At 42.9% G+C, this 25,519-nt stretch overlaps 1 protein-coding gene and 1 long non-coding RNA gene across 2 annotated transcripts in view; one reads left to right on the forward strand and one right to left on the reverse strand.

The window, feature by feature from the left end:
* Nucleotides 1-25,519, reverse strand: part of wwp2 (WW domain containing E3 ubiquitin protein ligase 2) — a 307,842-nt gene that overhangs the window by 169,423 nt on the left and 112,900 nt on the right. The window contains exon 6 of the mRNA XM_072517953.1: nt 11,210-11,306. Within this exon, the coding sequence (XP_072374054.1) occupies nt 11,210-11,306 (97 nt within the window). The remainder of the gene's footprint in view (nt 1-11,209; nt 11,307-25,519) is intronic.
* Nucleotides 1,354-25,237, forward strand: LOC140430469 (uncharacterized). The gene is made up of 5 exons (XR_011949434.1): nt 1,354-1,504; nt 5,059-5,220; nt 6,092-6,223; nt 9,205-9,349; nt 25,134-25,237. It is a non-coding gene; the product is annotated as an uncharacterized lncRNA (long non-coding RNA).

The following is a 25,519-nucleotide window of genomic DNA, read 5'->3' on the forward strand; positions in this document are numbered from 1 at the left end:
ATGTTTGGAGGTTTGGTAGGAGGATGGGATTGTTGTTATTGATATGGGGATTGACATTGCATTCGTTCCTGGTTGTTGTTTATTGTTGGGTGTAAATTTGGGAGAAAATGTGAAAAAGGAGAATAAAAATATATATATTTTTTAAAATAATGATAAATTGGAACTCATCAAAAACACAGCAAAGTGGTTAATACTTCTGCCTCACAGCACCAGGGACCCAGGTTCAATTCCTGCCTTGGCTTACTATCTGTGTGGAGTTTGCATGTGGGCTTCCTCCAGGTGCTCCGGTTTCCTCCCAGAGTCTAAAGATGGGCATGTTAGATGGATTGGCCATGCTAAAAAAAATTGTCCCTTAGTGTCCAAAGATGTGCAGGTTAGGTTACGGGGATAGGGAGGGGGAGTGGGCCTAGGTGACCCACCTAGAGTGTTGGATCAGACTCAATGGATAATTCTATGGATAATTAGGGTGGAAAGTGCTGGCAATTTATGGACATACAACATTTTGTGTGAATTTACAGACAGGTACAGTGCCTCAAAACCAGCAAACATGCGACCGAGGCCATGCCAGATTTCTGACCTTGCTGGATTTCAGTTCCGGCCATGGATATTTCAGGTCAAGTGGGGTGAAGTGGGGCCAAGCATCGCTAAGAACAGGGGAAAAGAACAGAGCACCAGCTGCAATGGGGATAACTAGATAGGCACCAGTCCGCACCACTGCAGAGCTGAACTGAATTGTTCAGGCAATTAAAAAAAAATTTTGCTCAATTAAATTTGATGCATGGCACATGGGTAAAAATGTCAGACTACTTTGGTTTTGGACAGCCGGATTTGAGAGATTCGACTGCAATTTAAATTATTAGGCTATTTTACATACTAATCTCTACTTCTGCACATTCTGATTTGAATAGTAAGCAAAGCAAATCAAGAATCCCAACAAACATAAATGATTTTTGGTGGAAAAGTTTGCATATTACCTTACTTTAAATGGTAGTTGTAGAATACAATAGCAGACATAAAGATACTTCTGTAATTAGAAAAGATACATTACCAGTTTCAACAGTAACTTTCAAATGGGAATTGTTTCTTGCCATAGAAAGGGGAAGGTTGCAAAGTTATGGGGAAAAGAGAGGGGGAAGTGTGACTAACTGGTAGCTTTTTCAAAGAGCTGATAGAGGCATGGTGGAATGAATGGTCTGCCTCTGTGCTGTATGATTCTGTGACAGACGATTAACTGAACACTTAAGAGATCAAACTGCTGAACTCTTCAAATGGATGATCATGTGTACATTAACTATCAAAACTAATTAAGCAGGATGATAAAGATAACACATTCACTGCAGAGAGCAAACTGAGAGACTGAAGCAGAGAGACGGGTATGTTTGGCTCAGTATTGTAAAATGTTATGAATTGTAAAGGCTATAGAACCACCAACATGGAATTATGTCGCATTCCTCATGTGGAAAGACGATCAGAGTGCTTCCTTTGCTGGAAAAAAGAATATTGGGTAAGTCAAGAAATTCAAGTACATGGATTTTGAAGGCAGTGGTTGAGGTAGCAAAGCTGACCGATTTGGGACAAAAATTCAAGCTTAGGAGCATAGAATGATTAATTACCAATAAATGTTAACAGAAAAGGTGCCCTAACCCCCAACATAGCACCTTGAGCAATAATTTCTCGAACACAGGTTAGGTGGATTGGCCATACTGTGACGAATGTAGGAATTTCAGATATATTGCATTATATGTATTTGGTGCAGTAAGAGTTAAAAGCCTGAGTTAATGTGTGTACGACTGCTGCAGTAGTGTTTAAAAATCCTGGTTTGAAAGATAGCTAGGCTTTTGAAGGCAGAGGTGCAGTTAAAGCATTGTAAAGTTTGGGCTAATGGACCTTTATTGATATTAAGAGGATTCCCTGCAGAGTAGTTAATCAGAGACATTGCGTTCAGTTTAGTAAGATGATGTAGTTAATGGGAGGAGCCAGGGGTTGAAGCTGTCAGGTGTTGAGATTTTCAGGATTAGTTTTTGACTGGAAGGTAAGCTGAGAAGGTTTTTGAAGAAATGCAGCCAGCGATTCTGCATTATTCTGACAGGGTGTCAGGTCTCTTTCTTTCAAGCAGTCTCAAAGGATCTCCCTTTCGCAAAGTGGAGTATCCAAGACATCTCTGTGCAGCTATTCCTGAGTGCTAACTGTATTGAAAAGTGGATTGGGACTGGAGATGTTTTTAAAAATTGTTTGAGTGGAAATAAAGATAGCAGTTAAGGGTTATTGTGTCACTGTATTGATAAGCATTGTTTAAGGGGGAATTGTAAGCTATTTTCTTGTGTAATGTTAAAGATATTTCAATACTGTGTTAGTAATAAAGTTTGTTTAAATATACCATATCCCTATTTTGTGTGAAATCACTCCTGGAGCAAGGTATCCTTTCCTCACAGTCATAGAAAATTAAAATAAAATATTTGGGTTTCGGTCCAATATCCTAGCCAGTGTTGGAGTCAGGTCCGGGATTGTAAGAGTGCTAAAATTGCCCCTTAGTGTACAAAGATGTGTCGGTTAGGTGGGGTAAAGGGGTTGAGGGGATAGGGTGGGAGGCTCTATCAGAGGGTCAGTGCAGACTCGATGGGCCGAATAGCCTCCTCCTGCACTGTAAGTATTCCATGGACTTAGGTTGGTCCTCACTTCTCCACTGTTTTCAAAAGGTAAGTGATCCATAAATAATACAAGATTGCCCATAATACATTTAAGCATTGTTGGGAGGTGGTTTTGGTTATGACAATGGACCATTGTCATTTAGATTTTTCAAGGCACAGAATCATCACATTTTAACAAGAATGGGGTGTTGTGCAAGATTTTACTTGGGAAAGAGTTCAACCCTCATGGAGGATACAAGGCTGGACCAAGTTGCAACGGTAGGGTGGGAGGAATCCATTGAGGGATTACAATGATTTGACATATAGGGAACCAGTGAAGGTCAGTAAGGACAGGTGATGTGTGAACAAGATACAGGAATCTCAGTTTTAAAAATATCGGGTGCAATCGTATGGCTTTATCGCACCTGATGTCATTAGATCTCATGAGATGTCACAATCTGGATCTCGCCCTCACTGGGCGGGATTCAGATTTGCATATTTAAATGAGCAGTTAGCCTCACTTTAATTGTCTGCGCCAGAGTTTCTAAAGGCCCCTGATCGAACGTCTGGGCCTGGGAGACCTCACCATGTCACCATTTAGCGCTCATCCACACAAACGTGGACCAGACATCATGGCACTTGGGAGGGGGGTCTTACAGGCCATCGGAGACCTCAGAGTGGTTGGGCTGGGGCAGGATGGCACCCTGGCACACCCACTGCCACCTGGGCACCTTTGCCCTGCCAGCATGGCAGCTGTCAGGATGTCCAAGTGGCACTGGTAGGGGCACTGCCAGGGTGCCAGGTTGGCAGGGTCAAGGTGCCCGGGTGCCAGGTTTTCCATGCCAGGGATCAGGCCCAAGGGTGCCCTGCTCTTATGAGGTGGGGTGAGGGGGGCTCGAGGACCCCCTAACAAGTAAGCGGAGACTTTGGGGGTGTCTGGAGGCCTCAATAGGGGGTCAAGAGATTGAGGCGGCATTTAAAAATGGTGCCCCAAACTCTTCCTGTACTGACCAGCTGCGCTCGACAGTGCAGGAAATGAAGGTAAGTGGGGCCTCGGCAGGACATTCCTTGCCAAGGCCAGGTTCAAAGAATCCCGTTTGATAGTGGGGTCATTCTCGGTGCTACAGGCGCCGAGAAGAATCTCGCTAAAAGCACCCAAAGCAGGACTCTAGAGTTTATGGTGGAAGTCAATCAGGCGCTATCAGGAACACCACTTAATAAATCAAATCCAGACATAACAGATGAGATTTTGATGGCACCGTGAGTTAGGCAGGACAGGAGGCATAAACAAACAGTATTGGTGGTGGAGGGGAAGTAGGGTTTGAAGCTCCTGGTGCTGTGAAGCAACAGTGCTAACCACTGTGCTACCGTGCTGCTTTATGAATGAAAGCTGCATTAGATTGTTACAGGTTTAATTTTTGTTCCTGTCCACATGCTCCTGATGTCTGCCCATATTGGATGGGTGACTATGGAGGTGGATAGGTTGGTATGAGATGGCTCGAATGGTGTGAGGTGGCATAGGAGGGGTAAAAACTAACAGCCTTTTATGAAACTGGGCCAAAGTCACAGACAACAGAGATGGGCTTTCTAGCTGGCCTGCCCCAGCGCCCTCTCGCCTCCGTGGCCACCTCTGAACTTGGCAGGCCTGAAGTGATCAGGCTCTTGCTCCGCCAACCCCCTTGAACTGGAAATCACATGTGCGGGGATCGTCTCTAGGGTTACCAAGCCTTCAAGACTGGCCTGTAGTCTCCAGGAATTGAAAGTTCAATCTCAGGACACTGCTGTGTGCAGTCCTAGAAAAAAATCAACTGGTCATTAAAATTATTGTTTTTTTTCATCATGTTCTTTGAACATTTCTCTTTACCAAATATAAAAATAATGAAAAAGCTGTTTGGCTAACAATCAAACATCATCTGATTGGGTATTGAGTCTTTTTGCTTTCCAATAGATGTAGGAAGGCAATGCGTCACAAAGATGAATGTGTTGGTCGACTAATGACTGGAGTGTGGGGACATGTCATGTGCTGAAACCTCCAGGAACACATTTAATCAGTTTCCATGAAGATGAGTATGCCAAGTCATAAGATGTTTTGACGAGCTTCCTGCCTCCATGCTGAAAATTCATTCCTTAATATCATCAGGCAATCTGAGAGCATTGGGGGTAGTTAGGAGAGTACACAAATAGAACTGGATTGGTTCAATATACATACAGAACCTGGCTAAGATGACTTTTCAATATACACCTCTCTCTACAGTTTCCAGACAACAAGTCCAGAGTCTTAAATTCAGTGTTATAATCACTTTTGTAAGTGAATATTCTGTATATAATCACTCATTTTAATGTCAAAAAATTCTTTGAAAATTGGTGGAAATGTCTATTTTTGAGCAGCATCTCATACTTTCTCTTTAACTAAAACCTTTGTGGCTAACAGGCTGGTGAGAAAAATTAATATGACAACACAGGAAGACATTCTGCATTGTATTGCTGGACACACCATTGTAATAGGAGTGCTTTATCCACAAGTCTGCAAAAAAGATACAACCATGCTTCCACGTTTGCTGCAGGGACGGAGAGCTGCTTCACATTGGCAAAGGTAATAAAGCTTTATAAATAGAGGTATAGGGAGTTATGTTAAACCTATAAAAGCACTAATTCGGTGCCAGCAGGAGTGTTGCATCCAATATGGGCACCATACTTTGAGAAGGTGGAGGTTTTGGAGAGGATATAAAGATTTGCGAGAATGGTACCAGGGATGAAGGATTACAGTTACATGGATAGTGGAAGAGCTGGGATTGCTCGAGTTAGATAAGGCAAAGAAGTGACTTGAAGGAGCTGCTTAAAATAACAAATGGTTTGGACAGAGTAGGTTATGAGAGCAAGTAAAGGGAAATTACTTCCAGTGGCCGAAGGATTGATAACTAGAAGAAACTGATTGGCAAGAGAACCAGAAGCAATATTGGGGAAAAACATTTTACTCAACAACTGGTTAGGATTTGGAATGCACTGCCTGATGGTGGTTGCTGATTCAACCGTACAATTAAAAAGGGAATTGGATAAGTACTTTGAAGGAGAAGAATATTGCAGGAATATGGGGGGTGCCGCTACTCGAACTACTCTTCAAAAGATACTCTTTCAAAAGCACTTACTCAATGAGCAAGCTGTCTCTTTCAGTGCTGAACTACTCTATTGGTGCCTTGCAGTTAAATGACCCTCTCATTTTTTCATGATGTTGTCACAATGCTATATATTATGGTCACTGTGTGCTAGGAAATCAGAGTTATACTGCTGAGAGGCACCTGTGCTGATGGTGCAATACCCTCAGCTCCTGGGAGTTTCACTTTCAGTTTGCAAGTTCAAAAGAAGATGACCCCCAAAGGCTGGAAAAATATCCATTTCCCACAGAAGTTCATTCAAGTGCTTGACCTGTTTTTATTTAAATTATCTTTCTCTCCTTAAATATCCAGAAATGCTTCAGATAACCCTAATTTTCCCTTCAACAAGAGTGGGTAGTTTTCGCCTCAGGCTTCATGAACAATACGATCATTGATGCTCTACAGCGAGGTCAATCAATTAAAGATGCTTTAAAATCAGGCCAGGTAATGTTTTCATTTCTCTTCTTAATAAGGCAGAGCCTCCAAGAGCATAATGTGGCACATCCGGTTTCTTGAACTGACCTATTAATTGGACCTGAATCTGTTTTGGGTCTAAACCTGCTTTTCTGAATGGAAGTCCAATGCACCTTTCATTATACAACCAGCATGCATATGTCTAACTTTGTTTTAATTCTCAGTTGTCCCTGCTGTTTGAATTCAGTGACACTGCTGACATTCAATAAATCTGCCTACTATTGACGAAAGACAATATTGAATTAATGGCATCACATTATCTAAATCTGGTGACGTGAAACATAAACCTTCAACTCCAAGGATGCTTTAAAAAAGAGATGATTTGAGAAAGTGTGCATGCTACACACGTTCATTCAACTGAAGGGCAGCATGGTAGCACAAGTGGATAGCACTGTCCCGCTGGGTCACCGTCTGTGCGGAGTCTGCACGTTCTCCCCGTGTCTGCGTGGGTTTCCTCCGGGTGCTCCAGTTTCCTCCCACATTCCAAAGACGTGCAGGTTAAGTGGATTGGCCATGATAAATTGCCCTTAGTGACCAAAAAGTTAGATGGGGTTATTGGGTTACAGAAATAGGGTGGAAGTGAAGGCTTAAGTGGGTCGTTGCAGACTCGATGAGCCGAATGGCCTCCTTCTGTACTGTATGTTCTATCAGATGCTCTACAACTCTCTGCAACAGCTGAACAGTTAACCACTGAAGTACGTAGTCTATGAGAATGTGTACAATTAATTGCATCTGCATACAATTGCAGATTACCAACCTCCCCACTTATAAATCTGTAAATTAATGAAGTACACAATGAAAAAGGCGGGGCAAAAGGAGTGTGATTAAATGAAAATATTCTTTTAACTTTCCAATACTTCTAATTCACTCTGTCCAATGAAAGCTCCCCAGAGATACAGTACTGCAAGATCTCCAGTGCTGGTTTTAATCAATGGCTAACAACTTAATCATTGCAGTCATACATGTGTTTGCTTTTTAGGAAGTGTAATGAACCACTGCAGTTAAATTGCTAAGAAAACAATGAGGTATTTGTTAATACAGGGGTATGCCAGCGTCTGAAAAGTTACCCAGCCCTGATTTTAGCTAAAAGAAATTAAATGAATACAGCATAATCAAAAACTTCAATGTTTGATTAGAAGTATTGGACAAAGGAGTATTATTGGATGCAAGAATATAATAATTCAATTCACAGTTGCAAAAATTAGCTGTCCATTAAATCCCATTGATATATTTCACAAGTAGCTTTTTTTTTAGAAAATATTTAATTAAGGCATTTATGATTTTAACACTTTTAAATGGAAAGGTCCAACAAACACAAAAAAAAATCACAAATAGCTTTCAAGAAATCCACAGAATCAAAATATATGTCCATCCAGACTATATACTTCGAAACAACAAGTATCTGCAAGTCTATTACAGTAAAGATTATGCCACGGTAGCTAACATATACGGATAAACTGAATCAAACCTATTTTTTAAATCATGCTGTTTGTCTAGAGCAACAAAAGACTTTGGACATAACTAATATCTCACCTGTTGGTTTAGTGTATTTGCACAACTGTATGGTACATTTCCAATGGGAGAAGATAGAAAGAAAGAACAGTTGCCTCAGGACATGCCAAAACGCTTCACAGTCAATGAAGTATATTTGAAGTGTAGTTACTCTTCTGATGTGGGCAAACACAGCAGACAATTTTGCACATCAAGGACCCACACATAGCATTGAGATAAATGAGCAGATCATCTGTTTTAGTGGCTGAGGAACAAATCTTGGCCAGGACACTATGAAAACTCCCCTGCACTTTTTGAATAGTATAATTACATCTGCGTAAGAAGACTGAAGGGGCATCATTTTAACTTGAGCTTCCACAGAGAAAAGGAGAGTCAGAACGGGAGTTAATCAAAGGCTAGTCAAACATGGGTGTGTCCCACATCCGGAAACCAATAACAGAATGACACTGGGAGAGGTGTGGGTGCACTTTACCTGCGTAAAGACATTTGTCACACCTGGCAGAATTTTTGCACCTGGAAAAAGTTAAGTTCGCCATACAAGCAGTGGAAGAGGGGTCACCCTGAGGTGAAAGCCGTTTATCGACTTCTTTAAAGCTTTTGTTTTTTTGTAAATATGAAAAATGCCTTCAATAAACAGATTTCTAAAAAAAAGACAATTGTCACTGGAAAAATAATTTCTAATTTTTGGTTGTGCAATGGGAGAGAGCAAGGGAAACTGGGCAACCAAAAGACTTGCTTTTACATCTAAACCAGCTTGTCACACTGAATAGAACCAAGCTTTGTGTCAGACGAGTAACACTGGTGTGCATGCGTGTGTGCTTGCATACACACAAACACATATACAGTGCCTTAACATATTTTTTCATGTAAAAATTCACAGTTCCATGCGACTCCAAAAACTATAATTTTAAATGGAATAATGATGTAATAGTGTGTCCCAGATTATTTAATGCATTTATAGTACATTAATTAGGTGTTGACAGGGAAAATCAAAGAGAAAATTGTGACAATAGTTTGAGAAAGATCTGCCAAGTCCGACAAGAGTTCTAAGGGTTCTGTCTAAGCAACTTTGTCTTCTGCATCATATCACCATGCTGATGAAGATCACAGCTTTCTGTCTGCAGCTGGATTATAGAGCTTAATTTTGTCAGACATCCTCAATTTCCTTTTTGAAAACATCGCAGAAAGTAACAAATAGTCAGACAGAACACGTCATGGACTATGTTACAATTCAGTTTTTCTTGGCTAGCAAATACTCTCAAAAATATTTTCAAAATTGAAGAAACGTGAAGTACCCGACAGAGAGAATGTGCTAATCAGATTTTAGTAAATGAAGCATAGAATTGGATATCATTACTATTTGTTCTGTTTCATCTGAATTTTACACTTTAGTTTTTATTTTAAACCTGTAAATCACTGTACGATCTTCCTTTCTACAGATATCCGACATAGCACTCCCCAATTGTTGAGCAGCTGCCAAGGCTGGCTCACTGGCTGAAACACGGCAGGTTTGCACAGCAGATATCAGGGACTTGTCACAAGAAGATTCTGCATTGCTCCAGCTACCATGTGGCAATTAACAGTGTAACTAAGAGCCAGTTTTATTTGAAGCTGTTTTTTGTGATGATAACTTGCTTTAGTTTAAAGCTGTAATCATAACTTGTGCATTTATAGATTTCAAAGCAATTTTTCTTCTTCCAGTTATTTTACCATTTTTCCTCTCGGGTTGCTTCCTTGAATGCATTGACTTACTGAAGGGATACAGTTCTCTAGGCATTAAGCACCCTCGTGTACATCAACCTTGTGGCTCTTAATTAAATATGAGCCTCAAAAAGGGTATTCAACTATGGGGGTGGGGGAGTATTACAGCCAAGCTCAATCCTGGCCGAACGTTCAAATACAATTTCAGCAGGAATGCTTAATAGTTGTCAAAAGCAGCCACTCAGCTGTATTTATCGTCCTTAATCCAGGAAAATGAGACCAAATGTAGCACTCCAACTACCAAAAGTGAAAGCCTTCCATTTACAGCCAATTAAGTACCTTTTCAAAAAAGTGCAGTCACTGTTTAATGCCAGCCTAGCCAGTGCCAGCCAGTTAACACATCATAGGCCAGTGACAGAATTTGGGATTTTTCTGACCGAGATGGTTCAGATACTCCACTAAATAAACTTGGATAAGCCATTAGGAGAGTGAGATTTTCCCTTTTTTACACTTACACTATATTTCACTTTATAATTACATATGGTATCCTTTCCTCAGAATTGAATCGTATTCAAATAAAATGTCTAATCGTGCAAAGTAGTGCTGTAAAATATAGACATTCAATACAGTTCAAAGACTTTAGTATAATCACATACTATAATGTGCCACAGAGAGCATCCTATCCGGCTGCTTTACAGCTTGGTATGGCAACTGCTCGGCCCAAGATCACAAGAAACTGCGGAGTGTGGTGAACTCAGCCCACGCATCACACAAGCTTGCCATCCTCCAATTGATTCTGTATACACCTCCCGCTGCCTCAGAAAGGCAGACAGGATTGTCAGAGACCCCTCACACCCAAGCTTTGCCTTCTTCCAGACCGTTCCATCAGGCAGAAGATACAGAAGTCTGAAGACCCGCACATCCAGACATAGGAACAGCTTCTTCCCCACAGTTACTAGACTCCTCAGCAACTCTCCCTTGGATGATCTGTTCCCTTAAAGATCACCATTCACGACGCCCTATGCTGCTCTTGTTTGGCCTTGTTTCGCACTGTAACCAATCTCTATTTGTTGATGCACCCGTCAATGTACTCTCTCGATTATTCTTTTGTCTACTATGTACGTACTGTGACAATAAATATCAATCAATACTACATTCTACTATAGAACCTGTAGATAATTATTTCTGCCATGGTCAAAGTTGAAAATAATACATCATTTATGCAGTCTCAACAATTTATAAATACATTATATGGATCAATAAATCCATCAAATAAAAATAAAAATCAACCCATGTTCAATTCCCATTTATATCTTCCATAAATTTCTGAAAAATTAACTTCTAACTAGACATGACAAAAGTTTAATTTTATTTCAAATTTTAATACTCGATTTCCAAATATGTTTAATTATTGGAAGAAACTACTAACTCTGTGCAGCATGTCAGGGTATGCACCGGTTTCTGGAACACATTGTCAAAGGGTATGGTGCCCGTATGTTACATATGCAATGTCTAAATAACTTGCAAAGCTAATACTGAAACGGCACCGGAAGTGGCTATTCTGCTGTAACCAACAAGAAAAAGATTCACCACTTGTCTAAATTACCAATTCAATACTAAATTCCTAAATACCGCCCCTTCAAATTGTCCCATATAATTTAGAGTCTATAAACCTATAATCTTAAAACACAACATAAAGGCTTGTGAAGAAAAAAAATTATTTTGAACAATTCCATCTCTTACCTCACTCTGTCTTGACAATCATTGGTTTGTGAGGGTGAAGATTGTGAATCATCGTCTTGACTTGTACTTTGATGAATTCTTCCATTCTGCTGGAATTCTGTAGAAGAAACATACAGAGGTTAAAAACTAGCAGACATAAACAATTGATCATAACCTTGGCAAACAGCTTTCCTTCTCAACACAAAACAATAGCTTGAAATAAACTACTTTGTCCAACCAGTTTAGAACTGATTCAGATTTAGTTTAATCTGTATGGCGTTTTTCCAACTTTTAAACCGTAAGGTACGCCATGGATAAAAAGAACATCCAGATTCTCCTACTTGAATGCACATAGTACTTAAGGCCACTAACTTATACTCTTGAGGCGGTCTTATAAATTACATACCAGCTCTATGTAAAGTTTACCCACAATCTCCTGAACAAGCATACTTACTAGGTTTAACAAATCAAATAAAAGCTAATGGAGACTTGAAATATAAGAATGTGAACTGCCGAAATTACTGTTTAATTTGTTGTTGGGTTGACAAATTTTACAAGCCACTGTGATCATGGAAGGAGTTAAGTATTCAGTCAAACATTTTCCATGCAAGTGTTCAAAGTTTCTACTGGCAGGGTTGGTGCCCTAATTCTAGGTTTAAAAAAGACTTGCACATTTAATTTTCAACACTTATTAATCTAAATGTCTGATTTGCGATTAATTATTCTAATAATTCTTTAATTACACAAATCACAAAATGCTACGCAAAACTATAAAATATTCCACAGCAAGTTCACAAAGGCAAGATAATATCATTAATACAGAGCATTGCAATCAATTAAAGTATATTTATGTGCCGTGCAAAATATTAATGGAAAATAATGAGTACCTGGCAACAATTAGAAGTTATCTGCTTCCATTGAGCAAAATTCACGTTGTTTATAAAGTGCATCTTAATTCCGGTGATTATATTAGTCTCAGTATCAACCAATGGCTTTTGATATTTTTTTTTTAACGTACTCATAGTTTTGTTTTATATGGGAGATTATTTTACTGCCAGTACCTGATTGAGAAATGTTGACAAATAATTGTGATAACGTTACTGCCAACTAACCTCAAAACTCTCTTCATAATCAACTGCAGACTAAACTCATTAACTGGCTCCTTTTTTCTGCAAGAAGTTAGTTGAGCGGTTTCACAATAGGAGAGGAAGCTGACAGCATATATTCTTCAGATTTTATGCCAGTTTTTCTAAATTATTCTTCCACTCATGGATTGGGGAAAACTGTATCGTTTCCAAACAAAACTGTTGAGAATTTTAGACTATATAAATCTTTTAACATAGCATCTCTCTAAAAGTTCCCCTCAAAGTAGACTGTTGTAGCCAACAATTTCAGAAACAATGGTTACATGCTGTTGGTTGAAGATAAACATTTCGGCACATTCTCAATGGTTCCAGTGTCCGCTCTGGCTCAGTAGGTAGAACTCTTTCCTCTGAGTGACAAGGTTCCAGGTTCAAGTCCCACTCTAGGGTTTGAGCAGAAAAGTCAAGGCTCACATTCCAGTGTGGTACTAAGGGAGCCCTGCACTGTCAGAGATGCTGTATTTCGGAGGATACTTTAAAGCCAATCCCCATCTTTAGACTTGACTGGACATGAAAGATCCCATGACACTATTTCACAGAAGAGCAAAGGACTTATCTTTGATATCCTGGTCAATAGTTATCCCTCAATCAAAAGAAAAGTAGATTATCTGGCCATTAACATATTGTTTTCGATAGGGGTTTGCTGTGCACATACTGGTAGCCAAGTTTCCTGTGCTACAATAGTGACCATACTTCAAAAATTCTTCATTAGCTGTAAAACACTTTAAGACATCTGGTGGTCGTGAACATCACTTTTCCACCATTTCTTCGCATTACTAGATGTTTTTCCAATATCAATGGTAATAACTCTATTATATAAATACATATATAAATATGCAAGTTACTTTCAGCTGAAACATCTCATCTTAACAATGAATGCTTTTTTCAAAATGTTTTCAGTAAACCAATATCTACAACATAGAGATATACTTTAAAGCAATTTAAAGATGTCTACTCCATCTGTAGCTGAAACACTGAACAATTTATAATATAATAATAATAATTGCTTATTGCCACAGGTAGGCTTCAATGAAGTTACTGTGAAAAGCCCCTAGTCGCCATATTCCAGCGTCTGTTCAGGGAGGCCGGTAAGGTAATTGAACCCACGCTGCTGCCTTGTTCTGCATTACAAGCCAGCTATTTAGCCCAGTGTGCTAAACCAGCCAGCACAGACAAGTTCCACCAAGTAGCCTATTGCTGCACTGCAAATTCTAAAATTCACTAGTAAATCAAATATTCTATGTGCTTTCATCTTCCCGGTCTTTTTCGCTTTTGATTTTGGACATAATCTCTGATAAAATAAATAAAAGTTGGCTGCGGGCAGCAAATACAAAATCATGAAGTCACTCAACTTTAAATCAGTTACAAAAAGTTATGTTTTTTAAAACATTGAGTACCCAATTCATTTTTTCCAATTAAGGGGCAATTTAGTGTGGCCAATCCACCTACCCTGCACATCTTTGACAAAGGGTCAGATGGGCACACGGTAGCATAGTGGTTAGCACAGTTGCTTCACAGCTCCAGGATCCCAGGTTCGATTCCCGGCTTGGATCACTGTCTGTCCAGAGTCTTCATGTCCTCCCCATGTCTGTGTGGGTTTCCTCCGGGTGCTCCGGTTTCCTGCCACAGTCCAAAGATGTGCGGGTTAGGTGGATTGGCCATGCTAAATTGCCCTTAGTGTCCAAAAAGGTTAAGTAGGGATTACGGCGATAGGGTAGAGACGTGGGCTTGAGTAGGGTGCTCTTTGTAAGGGCCGGTGCAGACCCGATCGGCCGAATGACCTCCTTCTGCACTGTAAAGTCTGAATCTATGAATCATAGATTCATGACTCTATGAATTCTATGATTTGGTCTCGAAACTGTTGTGTTGGGTGTTCTGGTTCACAAACAAGCCAACAATGCTGGAAGTGGTGTAACGCTATTTTATTAACTGTTCAACTATGCTAACATACTGTAAACGTGGGTATAAGCAATACCAGCTTAACTGTGGACCCTTTCCTATTACTAGCTATGGTGAGGCACTCAGCACATGGTGAATGTCTGTGATGCAGGCTGTAAGGTCTGTGCTCTGAGCTGGCTGCTGCTAGAATGAGCGGGAACTCTCCTGTCCCCTGTCTTTATAGTGCTTGTGCTCTCACTGGTGATTGGCTGTGGTGTTATGTATGCTGGTTGGTCCTACTGCATGTCCATCAGTGTGTGTATGTGATTGCACCATAATGTACTGATGTATATTATGACATCCCCCTTTTTTACAAAGAACATGTGCCTATATGAGAATAAATAACGTGTAATGAGTGTATCTGACCATTTGTGTGCAGTATTTACATAACTATGTACATGAGGCTAGTCTATTATACACGGAAAGGTGCCTGGTGCAGAGAAAAGAAAAACAAGGTGTTACACCAACAACAAAACTAATAACGAATGCTATAAACAAACTAGTGAAATGCTGAAACAGGATGAAAGAACAAAGCATTGAGTCCAACATTGTAAGGCTCATAAATCAAGTCTCTGAGGAGGGCGACGATTTTGGGTTGACCGCCTCAAGGGTGGGTCAGGAGCCGCCGGCTGAGGATCGGGCCGGGCCACGGCCAAGTGAGGAGGGTGCAGAGTATCCGGAAGCTCTACAAAGTCCAGGTCGGGGACAACAGGAGGACGTGGCACCGATGGAGGATCGCGTAGCGAGCGTGGAACCAGATGAAGGGCACGCCGAATTGCGACGGCAAATGGAGCCATCAGGCAGACAAACCAGGAATGAGCGGGGAGCCACCAGCCGAAGAACCACAGCAGTCGCAGACCAGCCACCCTCCGGAAGATGCATTTGGATGTTGTCACCTGGCACCAGAGCAGGAAGATCAGTCGCTCGAGCGTCATGCGCCGCCTTGTGCTGCGCGCGCGACTGTTGATTCCGCTGAAGGACCGGAGCATGGTCGAGGTCTGGGGCATGAATGGACAGTACAGTGGTGCTGAGGATGTGACCCATCAGCAGCTGGGCTGGTGACAGGCCCGTGGACAGTGGAGCCGAGCAATAGGCCAGCAAGGAGAGGCAGAAGTCGTATCCTTCATCAGCAGCCTTGCAGAGGAGCCTCTTTACGATGTAGATGCCCTTTTCTGCTTTGCCATTTGACTGGGGGTGCAGGGGACTGGACGTCACGTGTGCAAAGTTGTACCTGCTGGCGAAGGTAGACCATTCCTGGCTCGCGAAGCAGGGGCCATTGTCCGACATCACAGTGAGTGGGATGCCGTGACGAGCAAAGGTCTCTTTGCAGGCACGGATAACAGCCGATGACATGATGTCGTGCAGGCGTACAACCTCGGGATAGCTGGAAAAATAATCAACTATGAGAACATAGTCCCTGCCAAGCGCATGGAACAGGTTCACGCCTACCTTAGACCAAGGGGACGTGACCAACTCATGGGGCTGAAGGGTCTCCCGTGGTTGGGCCGGCTGGAACCGCTGACAGGTGGGGCAATTGAGCACAGTGTTGGCAATGTCCTCATTTATGCCAGGCCAGTAGACAGCCTCTCGAGCCCTGCGTCAGCATTTCTCTACGACGAGATGGCCCTCGTGCAGCTGCTCTAAAATCAGGTGATGCATGCTGTGTGGGATCACGATGCGGTCCAGCTTGAGGAGGACGCCATCAATGACTGCCAGATCGTCTCGAATATTATAGAACTGCGGGCATTGTCCCTTGAGCCATCAGTCAGTCATGTGGCGCATCACACGTTGTAGCAGAGGGTCAGCTGCAGTCTCACAGCGAATGTCGGTTAGGCGTTCATCCGTGGCCGGCAGTTTGGCGGCCATGAAGGCCCATGGGCGTCGACTTGGCAAACGAACCCCTCTGGGTCGGACAGAGTGGTGACTGCCCTGGACAGAGCGTCGGCTATGATCAGGTCCTTACCCGGTGTGTGCACGAGCTGGAAATCGTATCTCCGGAGCTTGAGCAGAATGCGTTGTAGGCGAGGGGTCATGTCATTGAGGTCTTTTTGGATGATGCCGACCAGCGGGCGATGGTCGGTCTCCACAGTGAACTGGGGAAGGCCATACACGTAGTCATGGAACTTGTCGACACCGGTCAACAGGCCTAGGCACTCCTTCACGATTTGCGCATAGCGCTGCTCTGTGGGGGTCATGACCCGTGACGCATAGGAACAGGGGCCCATGACGAGGCGTCATCTCGTTGCAGGAGGACCGCCCCTGTGCCAGATTGGCTCGCGTCCGTTGATATTTTAGTCTCCCTTGCAGGATCGAAAAACACCAATACCGGGGCGGTGGTCAGCTTGACCTTGAGCTCCTCCCATTCACGCTGGTTGGCGGGAAGCCACTGGAAGTCCGTCGTCTTCCTAACTAGGTTGCAGAGAGCCGTGGTGTGGAAAGCGAGGTTAGGGATGAACTTTCCTAGGAAGTTGACCATTCCTAAGAACCGGAGCACCGCCTTCTTATCCGCCGGCTTCTGCATGGCCGTGATGGCTGTCACCTTGTCCGCATCCGGCCGCACACCCAACCGGGAAATGTGGTCTCCTAAAAACTTGAGTTCGGTCTGGCCGAAAGAACATTTGGCTCTGTTGAGGTGCAGGCCTTGGTCCCATATTCGCTTAAAAACGCGTTGGGAGACGACTGATAGGCTCCTGCGGGGGGGTGGTGGACCAGATGATGATGTCGTCCACATAGACGCGCACACCCTCGATGCCCTCCATCATCTGCTCCATGATGCGGTGGAACACTTCAGATGCTGATATGATTCCAAATGGCATTCTATTGTAGCAGTACCTGCCAAATGGGGTGTTGAAAGTACACAGCTTTCTGCTGGACTTGTCCAATTGAAGCTGCCAGAAGCCCTTTGATGCATCCAGCTTTGTGAATATGTTGGCTCGAGCCATCTCGCACGTGATCTCCTCACGCTTGGGGATAGGGTAATGCTCCCGCAAGATGTTACAATTTAAATCCTTCGGGTCGATACAGATCCGGAGCTCGCCGGAAGGCTTCTTGGCGCACACCGTGGAACTGACCCAGTCGGTTTGTTCCGTCACTCTGGAAAGCACTCCTTGGTCCTGGAGGTCCTGCAGCTGCTGCTTGAGGCGGTCCTTGAGGGTGCTGGGACTCTGCGAGGTGCATGAACCACAGGCGTGGCGTCCTGTTTGAGCAGGATTTTGTATGTGTAGGGAAGTGTGCCCATGCCTTCGAAGACATCTCGGTGTTGAGTGATGATGGCACTTAGTTGCGCCCTGAAGTCCGCATCTTGGAAGTCAGACGTGTCCTCTGGAGAGAGGAAATGTACACGCTGCACGAGGTTGAGGAGCTTGCACGCTTGTGCACCTAGCAGGGAGTCCTTTGAGGAGCCCACAATCTCGAAGGGTAGGGTGACTTTTTGAAAGTTGTGCGTCACCTAGAGTTGGCATGACCCGGTGGCAGGCATGACGTTACCATTATAGTCGACCAGTTGGCAATTGGATGGAAGAATTGTTGGTTTGACCACCAGGGTTTGAAATGCTGACCATGCGAGGAGATTGGCGGAAGCACCAGTGTCCAGACGGAATCTGATCTGGGATCGGTTGACCGTCAGGGTGGCACACCACTCATCTTCCGGATCAATGCTGTGCACCAACAGCGGCTGGTGCTTTCGATTCGGGGACAGCCTGTTCTTGGTTATGATAGTGATTCGAAAAGGCTCCCTGACCTCGGTGTCACTGGTCTGCATGAAGTCAGGATCGGACTCGGTGAAGGTGGGTTGGATTGCCCGAACATTCCTGCGAGGCTGGTTAAATCGTTGCGAGTTGGCAGGCTGGGCTGCTCGACAGCAGGCAGCATAGTGGCCAAGCCTGCCACAGCGTAGGCACTGTCGCGACTTTGCAGGGCATTGCCGCTTTAAGTGGGCGGAGCCACAGTTGCTGCACATCGTGACGTCAGTGCGTTCGTTGCGCCACCGCGCATGCGCGCTACGGTCTTGCGTGGTGCTGGCCTGCGCATCGCGTTCCTCCACGTCACCGTCCCCCCGTTTGACGCGTACAAGCGGGGGAGGCTTTGGAAAGTGCGCAAAATGGCTGCCCTCCTCCAGACTGCAGCCCGGGAGGTGTTCGATCGTTTGGACCCGTTCCGCCTCATGGGGCCCTTGCCGTGCCGTTTCAGCTGCCTGTATGTAGAAGTACCGGCTGGTGGCATTCTCATGCAGAACACAGGTCTCGATGGCAGTCGCTAGGGTTAGTTGCTTAACTTTAAGGAGCTGCTGACGCAGGGTGTCCGACATGACCCCAAAAACAATCTGGTCGCGTATCATGGAGTCGGAGATGGGCCCGTAGCCGCAGGATTGCGCGAGGATGCGGAGGTGTGTTAAATAGGATTGGAAAGGCTTGTCCTTACCCTGCAAGCGCTGCTGGAACAGGTACCTTTCGAAGCTTTCTTTGACTTCAACATTGAAGTGTTTGTCGAATTTGAGGAGCACCGTCTTGTACTTGGTCTTGTCCTCGTCGTCCGCGAATGTCAGGGAGTTAAAGATGTGGATGGCATGTTGCCCAGCCGTGGAGAGAAGAAGGGCTATCTTCCTGGTGTCCGATGCATCTTCCCTGTCTGTGGCCTCGAGGAAGAGCTGGTAGCGCTGTTTAAATATCTCCCAATTTACCCCGAGATTGCCAGCGATGCGGAGCGGCGGCGGCGGGTTGATGTTCTCCATGCTGTAGGATGCCGGAATGCTGAGAAGTTGCAGGTAGGTCTCACAAGTGCTAGATTGCGGCCACTCCTTGTACCATGTCGTGTTGGGTGTTCTGGTTCACAAACAAGCCAACAATGCTGGAAGTGGTGTAATGCTATTTTATTAACTGTTCAACTATGCTAACATACTGTAAACGTGGGTATAAGCAATATCAGCTTAACTGTGGACCCTTTCCTATCACTAGCTATGGTGTGGCACTCAGCACTTGGTGAATGTCTGTGATGCAGGCTGTGAGCTCTGTGCTCCGAGCTGGCTGCTGCTAGAATGAGCGGGAATTCTCCTGTCCCCTGTCTTTATAGTGCTTGTGCTCTCACCGGTATTGGCTGCGGTATTATGTATGCTGGTTGATCCAACTGCATGTCCATGAGTGTGTGTATGTGATTGCACCATAATGTACTGATGTACATTATGACAGAAACGTTCGCTCGTTTCTCTCCCTAAAGATGCTGCCAGACTTGCTGAGATTTTCCAGCATTTTCTCTTTGGGTTCAGGTTCCAGTATCCGCAGTAATTTGCTTTTACCCTGCACATCTTTTGGGTTTGGGGGCGAAAAGCACGCAAACACGGGGAGAATGTGCAAACTCCACATGGATAGTGACCCAGAGCCGGGATCGAACCTGAGACCTCAGTGCCGTGAGGCAGCAGTGCTAACCACTGTGCCACCGTGCTGCCCTTACAAAAAGTTACGTGACTTAACATTATTTTTAGCTGTTTTTCAAAACTGTGAGAACAGATAAATAAATTAAAATTGGCACAATTTGATGTAATTGAAAATAACCATAGGCAATCCCTAGAATTTGAATTGATGTGGTATTTAGTCAAAAGGTCAAACTGTACATTGAACTGTTCAGATCGAACCAAACACAGAAGTTGTTTGCACATGTTTCAGTACATGAATATATTTTTGAACTCAGAATTAAGACATACAGAGAAGGAAGGTCTCAATTTCGATGCCTGGTCTGTGCTAAGTTAGCTGATCTTAGCTAGAGTGGTTGCTATTGCCCTCTGCATCCCCGAGGGGATGGGGAGTGGCTATCAAACTTAATTGCACTTTGTCTCAACTGCATCTCACTTACTTTCCAAATCAGGGTAACCTAATAAATTCCAATATGGCCACCAGCAGAACACCTTTTATTGCTGAAACGATAGACATGTTGCTGAAGCTTTTGTCTTGCACTCATCAGGACAAATGCAAGAATGCCAAATTTCAAACTATCCCAACAATTTATATTACAGGAGAAAATTGTTAAATTTGTCACGCTTCGCTCTTGTAGTACAAGTTACGATCATTTAAAATTTGAAGTTCTTGTGTTTGTCCTGATAAGTGCAAGACAACAAGCTTCAGCAACATGTCTCTTTTCAGCAATATCAAGTTCTGTTTTTCCAAGCAACTGCCTTTTTAAATTGTTTTTAACAACCCAATTTGCACAATTCGGTTTTCTTACAAATGAAAACAAAGACTTGGATGCAAATTTGCAATAATCTTGATTAGAAGTTGATGCACAAGCATAATTGATTAGTGATCCATATTTTAAAATCAATAGTTAAATCACTCATTAGTACAACCGAACATATTTCAAACTATATCACAAATAATAGGGGTAACATGTGTAAACTCTCCAATTTAATAACCAAATCTTACAGGTTATTGGACACTCAATGACAAGTCATAGTTTGGTCGGTCCACTTGTTAAATTGGGCGATCTTTAGAAGAAAGACTCATATGACAGTGAATATTTTCACCTTTTGTTGCCATGATACTGAAAAGGCAGTGATATTGGCACTTGCATCTATATAAACTAGTGTATGAAAGTCCATGAAAAGTAGCAACATAGTTAAGGAGTCAGGTTCCAATCTGGCTCCTGTGCTCATGAAAAACCTGTGATGTCAGACCACTTTCAGCACAGTAAATTTAGTGACAAGGAGCCTTGTGAATGAGGGTTTAGGCACAAAAGAAACTAAACATGTGTGATGGAGTGGACAAGCAATGAAGGGAGGCTCTCTTTCATGCAAGTTGTCAAGCCAAGAAAGATCAATATATTTGGGTTTCGGACAAAGTTGTCCTTTTGGCTTGGTGACCTTCTTGGAGCATATGTTTTGGGAATCATTGGATGATGAAATTGTATTCACATTTTAGAGACAATCGGACAATATAGTGGCAAAAGAACAATCACGTAAATTACAGGCTGGTGAACCTGAAATGTGTTGTAGGCATAATGTTGAGACCATCCTGAAGAAAGATCTGGTGGCATAATATACAATAGAGTTCAACTTAGTATGGCTTCTTTGGATTAGGGGTGGTACAGCCGCCACATTTGACAAAATTTGAGTTCTTTGAGAAGACATTCAAGCTTGTGGTTGAGGAGCTATGTGGATGTCATGTGCCTGGGCTAAGCAAGGCTTTTGACATGCTGTAGCATAGGAGATTGATCCACACTGCGGCTAAGCATTGATTGAGTGGACAGTTCACGGAAATGGATTGGCAACTGGCCACAATTTACGCAGGAACTGTATTGGAGCAGTGGGAAGTTATTAGCAAGCATGCTCAAACAACAGTTCTGAAACCTTTGCTATTCACATTATTTATCTATGATTTGAAATTGGGGATGGAGACAAAGCTGTTGAATTTTACAACTACGTGAAGGTGAAATGGGCAGGGTTGCAAACTAGAGCAGCCTGATCAGATGAAAAGAGATAGAGATAGATTGGAAAGTTGGGCTGAGAAATTGCAGATAAACTTCAGTCTCGACAAATGAGGTTTGATTGATTGACATCTTTCCATCTGCAAGAGATAATGAAGCCTTAGATATTTGGTGAGATCATCATAGATTCATAGATCCCTACAATGCAGGAGGCTATTCGGCCCATCGAGCCTGCACCGACCCTTTGAAAGACCACCCCATCTCGGCCCAATCCTCCACCCTATCCCCGTAACACCACCTAACATTTTGGACACGAAGGGGCAATTTAGCATGGCCAACACCTAACCTGCACATCTTTGGACTGTGGGAGGAAACCAGTGCACCCGTAGGAAACGCATGCAGACACGGGGGAAAGGTGCAAACACCACACAGTCACCCGAGGTCGGAATCAAACCCGGGTCCCTGGCGCTGTGAGGCAGCAGCGCTAACCACTGTGCACCGTGCCTCCTGCTGCGATTGCTGTATTTCTTTTGGTGGATAAGGAGGCCAATTCTGGAAAGTGCGAAGTTATAAATTCATGTATGGAATGGACTGTCCAAGTAGGCAATCAAGGCTGATAACAGTAAGAAAGAGCTGGACAGACAAGTTGGTGAGAAAATAAATTGAGGGATTTACGTTGTGAATGGTGCATTTTGATCTTTGGTGCTTTGGGGCCACACTGAAGGTCTTTACTGTGTCTGTACATTCCCATGCAAAATACTGCCAAAAAAAAAAGAGAATTTAGAAAGGTGATCAATGCTTGGTCATAGATAAATTTGGAAGAGGCTTTTAAAGGTGAGAGGCCGTACAGCAAACCTGACATGGTGGAGCCGAGGTCGGATTGGCCGAGGTCGGATTGGCCTCCCCTCACACACCAATTGAAAAATTGATACCCGGTGATCTTGCTCATTGTAGACCTCTGGATGGCAGGCTTCATCAGACTCAAGAAAAAGAAGCTTTATATTGTTCTTTTATTGTAGACAAACATCCCAAGGCATTTCACAGGCACATTATCAAAATAACTTTGGATGCTGAGCCAGAAGGCCGGATTCGTCCGCCGAGTCCGCCGCATGAACGCCACAGGCGAGTCACTTGGAGAACTCCATTGACCTCGGGTCGGATTCTCCGGTTGCCGGGCGTACGTGGCCGGATAATTCCACCCATAGTCAAAGAGATGGGTTTTGGGAGGAGGAGAGAGCAACAGAACGGCTGAAGGGGGAGATCAAGAGTGTGGCCCAGGTAGCTAAAGGCACAGCTGTAAATAGTGTGGTGGAGGTAGGAATACAGATCCCCAAATAAAGAGAGTGGTGGGGGGCATGGAGGAGGGGCGAGTGGGGCTTTAGGGCTGGAGGAAGTGGAGAGGGACAAAACCATGGACGGATTTGAACATCAAAATTAGATTTTTAAAATGCGTTTTATAGAGGGTGCAGGTCAGCTAGGACAGGGATGATGATTGAACAGAATTGGAAATGGCAAAGGAAATAGTGTTCAGGAAAAACTGAAGATTGTAAAGGATGGAAGGCCAGCCAGGGGAGTCAAGTTTTGAAGTGACAAAGGCATGTATTACTCTTTCGGCAGTTAATGGGCTAAGATGGGGTGGGAGCAAGTGACATTGTGAAGTGGAAGTAAACAGTCTCTGTGATGGAGGGAATGCTCAGTTCAGCATCAAACAGCTGAGGTTGCAACCAGAGGATGTTTTAGCACAGTGGGCTAAACAGCTGGCTTGTAATGCAGAACAAGGCCAGCAGCACAGGTGCAATTCCCATACCAGCCTCCCCGAACAGGCGCCGGAATGTGGCGACTAGGGGCTTTTCACAGTGACTTCATTGAAGCCTACTTGTGACAATAAGCGATTATTATTATTGCAACGTATCTGGCTTTGCTTGAGACAGTGGTTTTGGAGAAGGATGGAATTAGTTCATAATGTTGACCAAGGATGATAGCTGTGGCCTTCCCAATATTTAACAGGAAAAGTGAACCTCATGCAAGCCTCCTTGAACATATTATTAAAAGCAAATGCACAAGTCCAAAAAGTATTCAAAAAGGTGAATGGAGTGATGGCCTTTATCTCTCGGGAGTTGGAAAATGAAAGTAAGAAAACCTTCCATTAGTTGCACAGAACTTTAGTTGGACTACTACGTTCAGTTCTGGGCACAAAAACCCAGGAAAGATATGTTAATCTGGGAGGGGTGAGAATATCAGAATGTCAGGGTTTAACGGATTCAATTACGATACCAGGACACATAAGCTTGCTTTTGATTCTGAGGTTAGAAGGCTGACGAGTGATTTACTTGAGGTATTTAAAATATTAAAGGGATTTCATGTGATAGATACAAAGAAACTAATTTCTCTGGTGGCAGAATCTAGAACTAGAGGGCATAATGAGTATTAGGCCTTCTGGAATGGAAATCCAGTTACACTTCCCTTACGAAGAATACTGGAAATCTTGAACTTGTTCCCACAATGCTGTGGATTCCAGGGCAATTGAAATGTTCATAATTAAAATCGATATCTTTTTTGTTGGAGAAGGATATTAAGGAATAAGCAAATGGAGTTGGGGTGCAGATCCGCCATGATCTAATTAAATGGTGGAACATACCCAAGGGCTGAAAGACTTTCACTTGTTCCTATATGGTCCAGTTGAAGCACCAAGTTAATAAAATCACAGTAATTATCCAAAAAGTGCCCAATAGGTTAAGGCGACTAGAATCCATGGTTTAAAGTTTCCTTTCAAACAGCTTTGGCTTTCTCAGAGCACAATTATGCCATTTTATACATTTTTTATCAATTAGTATTGAAACGTACTTACATAAGGTCTACTCTCCAGTCTACCGTTATTGAATAACTTACAAAATGTAACCTTTTAATATGGTTAGAATTATTCTACTGCAATCCTCCAAGTTCTAAAAGCACAATGATCAAACAAATTTTACACAATCTTCAAAGCACATCCTAAAGCTTTCAATAATCAAAATTATTATTTTACAAATCACCTTCAGACTTTTGGTCAACATACCAAAACTATGAGGTGAATACAAAGAAAATGGATTAACAGACATACAAAGCACCTCATAAAGCCAATACCTCACTATCTTCTTTGGTAGTCAAAAGTGAGAGGGGCCTAGAATTCAGGCTCTGCAGGGATCTCATTCAATTTATAGCTTAAGATAAAGACTTTAAGTGTAATGTTTGCATACACCTCAGTATTGTTTTCGAGCATTCTGGCTTACTGTAGCAACAAAACTTTTATTTTCTGGTTTTTAAAGCAAATTGTCCGTCTACAAATTGTTTTAAGTTCCCAATAATTTTCAGATTCATAACAAATTCAATGTCCTTTTAATTCAATATGAAAGCCCTGTGAAATTTTGTACAATAAATTTATAAACCTAACAGAGTTTGTCATTTACAATTTCTAGAAATGATACATACCCGAAGGGTGAAAAGAACCTAGTATTAGACATGATAATGCCATTATGATGAATGAAATCATTGTTGGAATCACATTAGAGGAGCTGCAAATTAACAGGTGATGAATTTACTATGTAAAAACATGGCTCTCATTTGGCCCAAGTCATTGACATGTAGTGTTGTAATATGTTGTCAATAAAAGTCAATGGACTATAAGCAAATATTTTGAAATGATTGCAGAATTAGCTGTTGTGAAAACACCTATTTTGCTAATGGGTTTAAGTGCCAATGTAGATTTTCTTTCAGTCAACTTAAGATTGACTACTAATAAATGCTACGGTTACAATCAACTGGAAATGGCAAACATTAAACAAAATTTGACTGCTTGAAATTA

The sequence above is a fragment of the Scyliorhinus torazame genome, chromosome 10 (genome assembly GCF_047496885.1).
Source record: "Scyliorhinus torazame isolate Kashiwa2021f chromosome 10, sScyTor2.1, whole genome shotgun sequence".
Lineage (NCBI taxonomy): Eukaryota > Metazoa > Chordata > Chondrichthyes > Carcharhiniformes > Scyliorhinidae > Scyliorhinus > Scyliorhinus torazame.